Source organism: Pocillopora verrucosa, chromosome 6 (genome assembly GCF_036669915.1).
Source record: "Pocillopora verrucosa isolate sample1 chromosome 6, ASM3666991v2, whole genome shotgun sequence".
NCBI classification, from domain to species: Eukaryota; Metazoa; Cnidaria; class Anthozoa; order Scleractinia; family Pocilloporidae; genus Pocillopora; species Pocillopora verrucosa.
The window spans coordinates 3,785,874-3,800,200 of NC_089317.1; the positions used below are offsets into that span (position 1 = coordinate 3,785,874).

The following is a 14,327-nucleotide window of genomic DNA, read 5'->3' on the forward strand; positions in this document are numbered from 1 at the left end:
CACGTGGGGCGCCGTTCATGTTACAAAAGGATCAAATAAGGAAAACAACAGCGAAACACGAGTGTGTTAAGACTTTGTACATTTCTTGGTCTTCCCATGCAGAGCTAAAACGTTAAAACATCAATTTTTACATCCACTTAGCAATAAAACCTCGACAGCGATTTAGTCACGTTTTTACTTTTAACTCAACACTACATTCACACGTTATGCCAAAGTGAAGACGTTGTACTGTCAGAAACGGTTAACGCATCGAGCTATTGGCCAAAATCTTAGAGGAAAATTAATTACGTTTTTTCTGCAACGTTTTTACGACACGTCCTAGTGACATCTTAAACTCCTTAATTGCAAGTGTGATAACAACCTCGAGAAACTTCATCCTGGCATCCCGGGGTTGTAAGATTGTATGTAAACGCTGGCTATTTTTAGCTCACGGTTAGGCGGGTCACCTCACCTACCTGGGGTCCCCCACATTCATGTAAACAGGCCCTAGGGCAATGAAATACAGGTTGGTGGTTGATTACTATTAGCCTGGAACTTCTTCGACTGCAAAACTGAAGATAGTATTGCTTACGTATTGCAGTCGGAAAAAAAAATCGATCAAGTAATAGTGCCAGAAGGGTCCACCAAGTATATCCAGGCACCGGAAGTTTCTTGGAACAAGCCGTTCAAGGCCACTTGCACTTAAAAGGAATGATTGGCTGGGTACCGTGGGAATTCACGAAGAAACAGCTGCTGAAATTTGAAATTATCCCCGAAAAGTACCATTTTGGAGTGAATTCTTGATTCTTGAGCAGAGCTACCCACAGAGGTAATAAAAAAAACTCTCTCGAGCTGCATGTTGAACCTTCCTGTGGACGACATGATTCTCTGCCCCAAGGAACGACAGCCTTGTGGCAGTGCACGATTATTGCTTCTATCGCAGTTGCAAGTTCTGAGTAAGCAAGGCACAAATCTCTTTGAATGTACCGGTTCTGATTTTGAGAGAGCACATCCGTCATTATATCTTTTGGATTCGGATCATGAAGAGGACAGAGACATTGAAATTGGGTGAACTATGTTCACTTTATTTCACATTAAGTATTGCAGTAGTATTAACACGCAGATTGTGAAATTGAGGACAAGCACTAGAACGTGTTTTTGTTTTTTACAATTAAAATGGTCAGTTACCATACTATTGTTTGCAAAAAGTAAATTGAATTTTAAATAAACGCCGCCCTCGAATAAACATCGCACTTGAATCACGAAAATTTTAATAAACGCCGCGGCGTTTAATTGAATAAACATGATAAGTGAAAACACTTTATTAGCTCTATATTTAAGAGAGCTCCTTTGTAAGAAAATTTTATAAGAGTTGTTTACAGTCTCTTGGACCAAGTTCTATCCAGCAATCTTTCGATGAAAGAATTTATAATTGGTGCCAATCCTGATCTTCCTGCAGCCAGCTAATTTCCCCAAGGTCTTGAAACAGGTAAGAAATCGACAATCATCTCTTCATATCTGGGGCTCTTCTGACTCGTCATTAAGTACTAGGCCTTTGCGGAAGTAGGCATCCGCCGGCACACATTACCATTTTAGAGTTATCCACAACAACTTTGTTTACCTCGCCCCTATTGTGTCCCCACCTCCCCCCCATTGTCAATTCCCCCCCCCCCCACCCCACAAACCTCCCGTTCAGGAAGCTTTCAGTGATCAAATTTCATTGAATGGCTCTGCAGCTCGCAACAGAAATAAAAAAACAATGTCTAATAATTTTTTTTGTCTTGGTTTTTAATGAAAGAGAGACGCTCGAAATTTTGAAGTAATGAAAATCAAAGGGCTCTTGGAGCCAGCTCATTCATGTTATGGCTTAGGTTTGAATTGATTTCTTGGACTTGCTGAATATAGGTGCAGATGAATTCGGTTTATGTGAACTTTCAAGACTTTGGGAATAAATTTTCTTTTATTTTTGGGCAGTTGTGTGATAAGAAAACTTGTGCATTCGTAGTGATGGGGATCGGAAAAAAGTTTGTGTGGGCTGGAGGTGGGATGGGCAGAGGTCATTAGGCAGACTTTTCGCCGACTCTTCATAGAGTACGAAGAGCTCCAAGCGTGTTCAGGGTGGCTCTTGAGAAAGACGATTTTAGAAGGTTTTTAGTGATCTAGGAATTCCGTGTTACAGGAAATTGGGTCGCGTCAAGGTTGAAAGGCGTTGCATCAAGGTTGAAAATGGGCCTTTAACTTGTAACTGTAGGATAAAAAGAGGCTCCGATAACAACATTGAAATAAACAAATTCTCCCAGAGTACCATTCTTTTTTATTATGATAGATTAAGTATGCATCATTGCAACAAGATTTCTTTTCCAGATTGCAGGAAAATGCGTTTCTGGGAGACTTATCTTTTAAAAAATTTCCCGGGGGAGCATGCCCCCGGACCCCCCTAGAGGTTCGGGCCTTCGGCCCTCAATTTTCAAGGGAACCTGCCTACTTTAAAGGCAGTGCCCTTTTACTTCAAAGTTGTTTAAGTTAGCGACTTGTTCACTTTGATTGCCGCAGCAATACATATAGCACCCGCAGCACTAATACCATTACCTCACAAATCCAAATTGGTTAGCGTCTTGTTCACTTTCATTGCCTCAGAAATACATGTAGCACCCGCAGCACTAATACCATTCCAAGACAAATCCAAATTGGTTAGCGTCTTGTTCACTTTGATTGCCTCAGCAATACATGTAGCACCCGCATCACTAATACCATTGTAAGACAAATCCAAATTGGTTAGCGTCTTGTTCGCTTTGATTGCCTCAGCAATACATGTAGCACCCGCATCACTAATAACATTAACTCGCAAATCCAAATTGGTTAGCGTCTTGTTCACTTTGATTGCCTCAGCAATACATGTAGCACCCGCAGCACTAATATCATTCGCAGACAAATACAAATTGGTTAGCGTCTTGTTCACTTTGATTGCCTCAGCAATACATGTAGCACCCGCAGCACTAATATCATTGCCATACAAATCCAAATTGGTTAGCGTCTTGTTCACTTTGATTGCCTCAGCAATACATGTAGCACCCGCAGCACTAATATCATTCGCAGACAAATACAAATTGGTTAGCGTCTTGTTCACTTTGATTGCCTCAGCAATACATGTAGCACCCGCAGCACTAATACCATTCCAAGACAAATCCAAATTGGTTAGCGTCTTGTTCACTTTGATTGCCTCAGCAATACATGTAGCACCCGCATCACTAATACCATTGTAAGACAAATACAAATTGGTTAGCGTCTTGTTCACTTTGATTGCCTCAGCAATACATGTAGCACCCGCATCACTAATAACATTAACTCGCAAATCCAAATTGGTTAGCGTCTTGTTCACTTTGATTGCCTCAGCAATACATGTAGCACCCGCATCACTAATATCATTGTAAGACAAATCCAAATTGGTTAGCGTCTTGTTCACTTTGATTGCCTCAGCAATACATGTAGCACCCGCATCACTAATAAAATTAACTCGCAAATACAAATTGGTTAGCGTCTTGTTCACTTTGATTGCCTCAGCAATACATGTAGCACCCGCATCTCTAATACCATTGTCAGACAAATCCAAATTGGTTAGATTCAATCCAGTTCCAAACGACTTCGATAAATGCGAGTGAAAATCACTTTTTTCTCTTTTGCATTCGTTGATGGCCTCCAATACAATTTTTGCACCACGGCCTTCATTTTTGTTGACTTTATTTGTTAAACTCTTTACAAGAGCCACAGCCTGTTCATCGCATTTCATGGCCAAAATTCCACACGAAAACAAAAGTATTTGTTTAAGTTCAACGAAATACCTTAGATCGGAAACTAGTTCTTCAGGTTTCATCTCCTTGCTTTGAATCTGAGAACAAATGAAGAATGCTGCAAAGAATTCTTGAAAACTTTTATGTAAGAAGGCATAGTGCAGTGTTTGTCTCAGTTTGCTGCCACCAGGCTGCACTGACAGAAATCCAAATTCAGTCAGGTCTTTTGCATGGTTTCTCAATTCACTTTCATTAAAATCCAACTTATCGTCAAGTAAACCATTCAACGCTACCTTTCCAAGGTGATTCAATTGCGGTTTGTAATGGTTTGTCAAGTCTTCGATCTTTTCTAGTAGTCCCTTCCTTTTTCTATATCTTCTCAAAACACATTCAACCATATCCAAGTACAGTTGAGCTCTGCTTTCGGGGAGTGTGCCCTCAAACTCTTCGCATAAAAGGCAAAGAAGTGCTGTGTTTAGAGGATTGGCCGCTATTTCTCTCAGGTTTTTATCTCGCGACATCCGTTGCAAGAGCTTGGTGGCTAAATCCGTCCTTTCTTTAAAGTACTTGGTGACAAATCCTTTCACATGCTCTTCAGTGAATCCTTCGATCTGAAGCAGCACGTCACAACATTTTCTCACCTCTTTTCCAGCTTCGTGTCTTGCTGTTGCAACTATGTGGCATTTGGGGAGCACTCTTCCTTCAATTAATTCGGAAAACATCGACAATTTACGGGACGGTAACTCATCCAATCCATCCAATATCAATAAAATGCTGGACTGATTTTCACGAATAAAATGAAAGAAATGTTGTTTGACTTCTTCGTCGATGTCTCGGGGCAGAAGCTGATCATCAATAGCTTCCCAAACGTCAGAATGGATACCTCGACATTTCAGTAACAATACCACTTTAAATGCTGTTGAGCCGCAGCCCTGAGGTTCTTGCTGTTTTGTGGCCCAGTCGTAGGCGTACTTTTTACAATAGGTGGTTTTTCCCATACCAGGTTCTCCTTCAATCAACACTGTTCTCGGCGCTGAACACTCTTCATACGGGTCTAGTATTGACGACATGTCAACAAATACGTCAGTGATTACTCCTCTCGTTTTCTTTCTTCTGACCACTTTGAGCCTTGTAAAAATATTTCCAAGAAAAAACTGAAACTCTTCACACCATGGAAATGGTGAGAGCCATCCCTCGCGAGTCTTGTAAAGCTGGCGAATTCCATTGATTAGCTCAGTCGGATCAAAAATACCTAGCAGCAGCAAAATAAGTAAGAAATCTAATGAATGCAGCATTAAAAATTGTGGTGCCTCTCTGGTATTCGGCACTGGATTTAAATAAGTGAATGAGTACGATACCGTTGCCAAAGAAATTACTTGGACGATGCAAAAAGCTTTTAGTGTATGATTCATGCTTACTGATTAAAAGCCATTTAGATTATGAATTCAGGTAAACCTACTCTGTTTGTTCGGCTGACAGTGAAACTCTGTCGTAAAATAAATTACTCGGGAGATAAATATTCATATCATTGGAGCCGTAGTCTGAGAAAGGCTTTTTCGGGATTTACCGAGACTACGAACAAATAAATGGAAACCAAACAACGCCTTTGTGCCTTCTTTGTCACGCGGTTTCATCAAAAGTGCTGCAGAAAACTGGGGGCTCGCCTGCGATGAAGTGGGAGGTTTTTCCTATAGTCTTTTCCTTAGGAACCTATTTTACTCAAGACGATCCTCATTCAACTATTTTCCCATGTAGAATTGAATACTCCACAATATGAGCGCAGGAAGGGTTTAGTTATTTTATTCAGAAATATGCGGATTACATCTAATGCTACTAGGAATTCGGCACTGAATTTAAATTAGCGAACGAGTACGACACCACTGCCAAAGAAATTACTTGGACGATGAAAAAGGTATCAATGTATGATTCATGTCAATTTACTGACCAAAAGCTATTTGGCTTGTAAATGCAGTGGAACCTGCTCTGTTAATTTCTAACATCGAGCCAATGTTAATGCCAATGTTTTCGTTAAAACTGTACTTCGTTTTATTTCGTTCTCCACTCTAATCAAAATATAAAGTTTTCCAGGCTAATTACGGGTGAAAGTTTGAACAATTGGAGGGAATGAAAGCACACCGTAGAGATTATTCCAGAGATTGTCTAAATTGAAAAACTGAATCTCTTTAACATAGGATGATCTCTACCTCTCTCACATACAGGCCATGTTGACTACGGCGAAATTTGCGGTTAAGCAGGATAACTTTTATTGTGTAATTCAACTGACCTTCATCCTTATTTTCTCCCACTGAGGCTGTCAAAGTACACAGCTTTTCCTTCACTTCTTTCAGTTCGCTGTCCATCTTTATCATTTTCTCAACAGACCCTTTCGTGGAATAACATTGGAACTTTTAGTCCGAGTGAGAGTCACTTTATTCATTAAAAGTTAACTAAATAGATCCTTTTCCCTTCCTCTGTTGTTGTTGTTTTTAAATTTTATACAATATTCGAAAAAAACTTATGGCTCGGCTATAGCGGTTTCTTATAGTGAAACTCGGGAGATAAATTTTGATATCATTAGAGTCGATAGTCTGAGTAAGATTTTTGTCGGTAAAAAAGACCATTGTAGGAACTAATTAAAAAAAAAAAACAAAGAACGCTTTTCCGCCCTCGTTTTCACGTCGTTTAATCATAGAAAAAGGAAAACGCTGGAACAAACCAGAGGTCCGGCTGCAATGCATTGTGAAGTTTCGTTCACAGTTTTTCGCACGGGAAAATTAAAATAACCACATACGCCTTCTCCTGCCCCTTTTTACTAACACAGCCCTCATTCAGAAATTTTTTCCATGTAAAATGGAATACTCTACAAAAAATTTGAGTGGAGGAAGGATTGCATTAGTCTGTTCAAGAATATGCAGGTAAAATCTAACGAATTAGGAAGTTAGATTCATTATGTCCTTAACAAAAGTAAAACTAAAATAAGGCAATAACCCTTCTCGGCCAAATGTGTATGAGTGCTGTCAGAAAGCTATCCAATCTGAGAGGTAACCTGAGATTCCGTGCCATCCCATTCATCCCACACATTACCAAGTATCTTCATTTAGGTTTAACCTAGTAGCCAAGGCGTGCTCTTACAACAATACATTACCTGAAAAGTGTACTCAAGTTAACGGAACGGAATCCCTATTGATAGTTCAGTTTATCTGTGAGTAGCTATTTCTAGCAACCAACCTTCATCTGTGCTTTTCTCCACTGTGGTCGTCAGGCTACAAAGCGTCTCTTTAACCTCCTTCATTTCAATCTCTATCTTCTCAGTTGTGTCTCTGAGGTCACTTAGCGAATCTGCATTAGTAAGAAAGATAAGCGCAATTTCATAAGCACATTTACATCACAAATTCACATAAACGTGCAGATAAACAATGATACCTATGTCAATATCTACTCGATTCTGAACAGATCAAACTCAATAAGACGCTTAGAAATCACAAAAGTGCACTCCAGCAGTTGTACACGAGTACCCACGAACAGACAAAGATACTGCCGATGAAAACACAGTCTGGACATTTGGGTTTAATTCTTAATTTTTCACATGAGGTGAGCGACCTCATTTTTCGACCTTATGTGACCTCATGTAATGAATGTACTAGACCTACGGTATTTCTGTGAACATAAGCCTTTGTTTTATCATCTAGACTTAATCCCCTATCGTTATTGAAGCTGCCAAAGAAATATTTATTTTTTGGTGAATATTTTTGTCCGACATACTTTTCCTATGTCGAAAAGTAGCATCAAAACAAAGACAGTTTTAACAATGACTGATATGACACAATCTACTGAGCTTCAAGCTTTTAAAAGACCAAAGGATGGTTATAAAGTTACTGTAAAAATTTCCTTGTGTATTTGTGTTGTTCTATCTTGAGACGAACTCAAAGTCCGGCAAAATTTACTTGATAGCGACTATGAAATGTACATGGTGCGCCTACTTGTCGCCACCGTTAATTGGCGTAAATCACTACAATTTGTGCAAAGTCTAACATAACACTCTTACCTTGTTTATTTATGATTTTATTAGCTGCTTCGATGATCACGTTAATCATGCTCTACCACGTTCCAGTCAGATTTGAGTTTCAGTTTATTTATCTTCTCTAACTTATTATATCAGTGCGTGACAAGCGTGACAGAGAAATTCAAAGGACAAAAGGAGGGGAAACAAATTTGGGTGACTTGCCGCTGTTTGTTTGATGCATGCTGACATTAGCTCTTAAGAAATTTACCTACAATCTGATTTATTTGTTTCAATCTACTAACATGTCAGGTTCCATAAAGGGTTAAAAAAAAAAACAACAACAACAACAAAAAACAGAACCATAAACATATGTGCTGGTATTTATCACCTCCCTTTCCATTCCAATAGTTTCACCATCAAAATACAGTCACACATGTAGTACTGGATTAATCAATTTTTTTAGTTTAAAACAATTTGATTTGTTTCTTATTGGCCCAGGAACATATATCAAATCACTTCAAATCACTTTGGCAGATGTCATTAGCCTCTGAATTTTCCATATTTTGGTGGTGGTGTTACATAAACCAAGCTAACTATAGAAAACAGGCCAGTTCACGTGGCTCATGGAGTGAATTGTCATTCATCATTACATCACTCAATTTAACCACAAGTTTTTCTCCCATCACCTTTAGCCACTTACTGGTATGTAAACTCAAAATAAGGGTAACTTAATTTCCTCTTTGTCAACTATTACTGATTAAATCATGTTGATTTATAATTCATACAAAAATATGCTGAGGGAACTTAGATCTAAGTCAGACCTATCCTTGTAAAAAGAGAAGATTGAGACAGGAAGCAATACCTGCATTAAAATGAGGCCAATCTTGGAATATGACTGGATCATTCAAAATGTTGGCCACAACAGAAGCTGCCATCACACAGGCAATTTCATTCCATTTCTTACTTGAAGAGTGCGTTTCATCTACAAAGTCTTTGATGCCCTTGACTACCACCCATTCTGTCTTAAAATCATGGGCTGCTGCATACACTCCTAAAAACAAAACAAATAAACAGTAATGTCTGTTAACTATATATATCTTAAGCTTGTTTTCTTCGCATCTTTAAAATACATGTAATTGTTCAATCAAAGCTCACAAAGAGTCACACTCTAGCTGCACTCTTGCTGTTTTAAACATGCACATTGCAGAAAGACATTAGTTGGAACAGAAACCTAATTTTTTTCAACCAGTAATCAAAACAAATTGTACACTGAGACTGTAAAACTATTCTTCAGGCTTCATCTTGTTTCATATAAAGTAACTTTCAATATTTTTCAAAAGACAAAGTTTTGTCAGTTAGAGTTAACCCTTTCACTCCTAAGATCTCTTTAATGATCCTCTTTAACACTTTAACTCCCAAGATCTGATTGTTAATTCTCCCTTCTAGCTGCTACACATTTCCTTGTAAATTGGTTACAAAAAAATTGGATGTTTTATCAAGGTAATTTTATCTTTTATCTGATGAGTTTCAGTATTCTCACTACCTGTTTGCTGGATAACGTATGGATATTATAGGGAGAAGTTACATGTTAATCACTTCTAAGAGTTAAAGGGTTAATGTATGTCATAAAATTCCTATGATGTTAGTTAGGAGAATTTAGTTTTGGATCAACCAATAATCCCCTAATTCACACTTTTTTCTTTTCCCATTACTTGTCTGCTTAATATCATATTGAAACTGTAAGGAGAAATTCTATCTTGGTCACTCATGGGAGTTTCAGGGTTAACAGGGACTGTGATACTATTCCTCAACTCTCAAACTATTGAACAAGATACTTTCTACATTTTTCATGTGACAAATTTAAAATAATTCATGACACCCTAATGGAGCAAATTCAATCTAGTTATCCAGAAGAAGTCTCAGTCACCTTCACCTGTGAAATAATCTTCTCACCCAGCCAAACATCAAATCACTTTAAATACAAGATACACAATTCCTGCAAATTTGGCATGTTATATGGTGTATGCTTGGACCAGCAGAGACAATACCAGAGCAGTGTTTTTCAAAACATTTGCTACATGTGCAAAAGTGCTTGGCTCATCAATTATTTGTATTATTATGATTCTCACCTCCACCTTCCATTTCAACTGCAATTGCTTCAGGATGTTTCCTAATCATATCTCTGTTTGCCTCTGAGATACTCAGAACCACTCCATCACAGTACACTTTGGCATTATATTCATCAGCATTTTGTAAAGGTGCCTTCCACCCATCAGCCACATGTTTGATCAGGTTACCAATATCTCTGCTGGGGGGAGTTTTGTATACAGCTGTTATCAGCTTTGCTGAAACAACCACATCTCCTAACTTGACCTTTTTGCTATTCAAACCACTGCAGGCACCAACAGAAAAGATAGCCTTGGGTCTCAGTACTGAGATGGCATCTTTTGAAACTGACAAAGAACCCTGAGGAACATCAGGACCTTTGGAGCACCTCATCAATGCAATTTTCATTTTCTTTCCTTGATCATCACCCATGCACCCAAAGTACACAGGGCCAGTGCTGATGTGGTAACTCTTAAAGGGTTCCTTCAGGTAGGCAAAACAACTTAAGAACTCACAGTCCTCCACTGCTAATAAAACAATATCAACAGGAAGTTCAACAGTTTCCCAAGAAGAAGAGATTGCTGGAAGATCACACAACTTTGGAAGTTTCACAATGAGCTCTGGTGGGCTGCCATTGCCATTCTCTGCTGATGTATTTTCCCCTGGCATTAATACTGTCTCTGAAAAAGAAGGTTGTAGTTTTTGTATGTGAAAGTTACTTTAATTACTGAAATAAAAATCAAAAGATAAAAAAGATGAAGACAAAAGCAAATTATGGATGTAACAGTTGACTTAGCTTAAGGTAATAAAGATTCACAACTTCAATAATGCATAATTGTGACTTTTAAAAAAAATCTGCTGGAAATTCATTTCATCTAACAATCCAGTATGACTTCATTATTGACTCAATAAATTTAAGTTAATTTAAAACTCAGGTTTGAAAAAAGAATAACACACACCTCTCTCCCATGAATTTTGTTCAGAAATGTCAAAGGAATTTTCCATGTCCCCTTCCTTCCTGGCCTTTTTCACAATTTTGTCTTCATGCACTTTGTCTGTGATACGGTCATCATCTTTCAACCACTCTCTCAGAAGCTCTTGGTAGTGTTCTTCAAGATCAGCATCCATACAGTGGAATGTAGGATCATTTATGACTTCCTCATAGCAGGTCCCTCCAATACGCAGAAAAGTGTCTTTGATGTTGTTCCAGTACAAACTGAAGGTTGGATCATCAACTGAAGCATTAGCAGCATAACTGAAAACTCTGTCCCTGAAAAACTTGATGCGAGTGATGTCAGCTTCTGGAGAGGTGTCTGATCCTGGAGGAAGGTTATTCCGGCCAGAGGCAGGGAAATTCAGACCAAAGATATTCCTCAAAAGAAATAGCAGTAAGGAGGTGTCAAAGTTCCCTGAGGAAACTGATGTTTTGGAGACAGGATACAGTTTCCCCCACTGGAAGGTAGTCAGGACTCTCTTCTTTCGCAATGTTTGTAGTTTGGCATGGTTTTTGGGATTAGTCAGAACTGCATGAAGGTTTTCTGGTGGACATACCCGGTCAAAGATCTCCCTTAGCATAAGTGATCCAACTTCAACAAGAAGGCGACAGAGCTGGGCATAATTAGAGGTCTCCTTGGTAGAAGGTTGTGATGGGGTGGCAGAAGCCATGAAATCAAGTCCTCTGTAAAGAAATGCTTGTAATTAATACATGGAAGGCGACATTTATAGAGCACACACAAAAATTATTACTTTATTCTAACTTTGCAACACCAGAATATTACAGCACTCAAACAATGAGTTAAATATCATGCAACAGATATATAAAATAAGTTTGCTGCATCTTCCATTTTAACCCTTTAACCTCTAAGAGCTGTGATTGGCTTCTAATTTCTCCTTACAGTATCATCCTTGAATCAAATGTATGAGTCACAAGAATGAAGGAGATCATCAAAAATTTAAAAAGTTCCTGATTCTCACATCACACTTTATCTATTTTTCTCATATTCAATATATATAGTACATGATATTCCTTTGACTTGTAGATAGCAGATGCTAATCCAGGCAGGGCAATTTTTTATTATTTTTTTTTATTATAGGGTTACTGTCAACAAAATCAGGTGCCTTCCAGAAAAATCATCCTAATCGTACTACTATTAAAGATCATGGCTAGTTTCATCAAAGATGAAGTCAAACGGTGCACAGAAAACTTTCATGCGCTATATTACACATGTGATTAGATTGCAACAGAAACCTCAGAAGAAATACATCACAGTAAAGCTTATAAAGTAAAGATAATAGAAATAGCAAACCTTTTCACAGTTTTTGGTTTGGTAGGCACATGTAAGCACTTAAACACAACATTGACGGTGTTTGCTTTACTGAATTCACGGCCTCCACATTACCCCAGACCTCAAAACAAACTGGACAGTAATAAATTCAAAATTTAAAAAGTTTCTGAATTTCTCATGTCACACTTTATCTATTTTCTCATATTCAATATACAAAATACTCCTTTGACTTGCAGATAGCAGGTGCTAATCCAGGCAGGGCAATTTTTTACTTAAGATTGCTGTTAACAAAATAGGGGGCCTTCCAGGCTAACAAGGTGTCTGAGGCAATTTCCATATTCTTATTAGTTCCTGAGAAAATCTATTGTGACGTTGGACAATGGGAAATATTGCGTGTGTCAATGTGGTCATGCTGCTGACCAATGAAACACAACATGAAAGCCCCTGGCGAGCCTCCTGACAAAGAGCTCCTTTAAAACTTGAAAGGTCATTTCATGAAAAGGAAATGTAAATTAAACATAATTCAAACATCATCAAGCAAGCTGGGGCCACGGAAAATGAACAACTTAACTTCAATTTCTTTGGCTTGGGCTCTCTCTACCAACTTTTAGTTGACTGTTTTAGGCTATTTGATGAAGCCTCCTTTGATTCAACATTTTGCAAAATGTGCTAGAGATTCCCAGAGAATATGCAGTGCAAGATGTGATGTAAACAGTATATGCAAATTGAGATCCTGGATGAAAGCCTGCAGAAAACATCAACACTCTGCTGGAGGCCTTTTTGTTTATGACACCTTTTGTTCTACAGGACAGGTTTCCTAAAACATTCTTTCAGCTGTGTCTTGCCTCCTTTCTAAGATTTTTGTTTGGCAAATTAAGCTTTTAAGTGGTTAAAACTAGTTTCTCTGACTAACTTAAGAGAAAAAATGAGATTTTGAACATTTTAAGCAGATTTTATTGACAGTAAATAAGAAAATACTTCATAAAAAAGATTAAAAGATACACAAGAAAAGAAAAAGGAAAATGAAAGACATTCATTGTAAAAGATAAAAAGTTGTTGAGTATCTTAGTGCACTAAAGATATTGTACAACTGCAAGTTTAATTTATTTCAATTGTTTGAATTTAACCATTATCTCATCAGGCTCAATAGAAGAATTTTCAGTCCCTAGAATATTGAGACCACCATTTTTGTTTCCTTTTTGAAGGATTTCTTAGACAAATTTTTCTATTCATTTGGCATCTCATTCCAGATTTTGACACCTGGAGTATCTAATTAATCCTAAAGAGTTGTGATGTTGATGAGTAAGTATAGGTGTAATTGTTTAATGTTTTCATAAAAATTTTCATGATGTTAGATGGTGCTCTATTGTTATGAACATCAAGCTTTAATTTACATACAGCTTCCCAATAGAGGAAGGCAATAGGTAGAATTTTTGCATTTATAAATAAGGAGAGAGCATGTTCTTTTCTGTCAGGAAAGTAGATTAAACACAATACTTGCTCTTGGAGACAAGTTTTGTTTACAGTATATTTTTTGGATGCATTGCCTCAAGCAGTGAGTTAATAGTTATATTAGGTAAAATTAAGGATTTATAGATATTTAGGAGGACAGATGATGGAACAAAGTATCCCAGCTTAGCAATCATTTATATGGTCTTTCTTATTTTAGCAATAACACAGTCAATGTAGTTTTTCCAAGAAAGATTTTCATCAATTATACACTTATAAAATAATAAATGTAGCTCTTATGTTCTAAACTGACTCTTCTATTTGTTTCACTATCAAATATACTTCTTTGATAAATTCTCCTTGTCTGTTCCATAGGAAATGTAAAGAGAACAGTGTGGAGAATAATGATGAATACTAATGTCTTAGGGTGCTAAAGGTTAAAAGTCAAATGGAGTAGGGGGAACCCACACAATTCCACAACACTCATACTACACATCCTCCCTTTGCTACCTTCAAGACTGAGATTATCACCTGCATATTAGCCTTCAAATGGGATGCAGCAGGCATCACCATCCTTAGAGGAAATGGGGGCATACTACCCCCGAAAACTATGAAAAAGAATATGAAGTTGCTATGGAATACATTAGTCTAAGCAAACATTTCCACTGCTGGAAAGACTTTGAAGCAAGTCAGAGGGAACAAGGAGTAAATTATATA

General features: G+C 37.8%; 1 protein-coding gene across 4 annotated transcripts in view; it reads right to left on the reverse strand.

Annotated features, from left to right (window-relative positions):
• Positions 1 to 2,256: 2,256 nt before the first annotated feature.
• Positions 2,257 to 14,327, reverse strand: part of LOC131773602 (protein NLRC3-like) — a 180,721-nt gene continuing 168,650 nt past the window's right edge. For 3 of the 4 annotated variants that reach the window (XM_066168031.1, XM_066168030.1, XM_066168029.1), the window contains exons 2-7: positions 10,836 to 11,554; positions 9,900 to 10,556; positions 8,633 to 8,821; positions 6,996 to 7,106; positions 6,052 to 6,150; positions 2,257 to 5,019 (exon numbers count right to left, since the gene is read on the reverse strand). In XM_066168031.1, coding sequence (XP_066024128.1) covers positions 2,570 to 5,019; positions 6,052 to 6,150; positions 6,996 to 7,106; positions 8,633 to 8,821; positions 9,900 to 10,556; positions 10,836 to 11,541 — 4,212 coding nt within the window. In that variant the 5' untranslated portion in view covers positions 11,542 to 11,554 and the 3' untranslated portion in view covers positions 2,257 to 2,569. The remainder of the gene's footprint in view (positions 5,020 to 6,051; positions 6,151 to 6,995; positions 7,107 to 8,632; positions 8,822 to 9,899; positions 10,557 to 10,835; positions 11,555 to 14,327) is intronic. The other variant, XM_066168032.1, reaches the window with a different exon arrangement.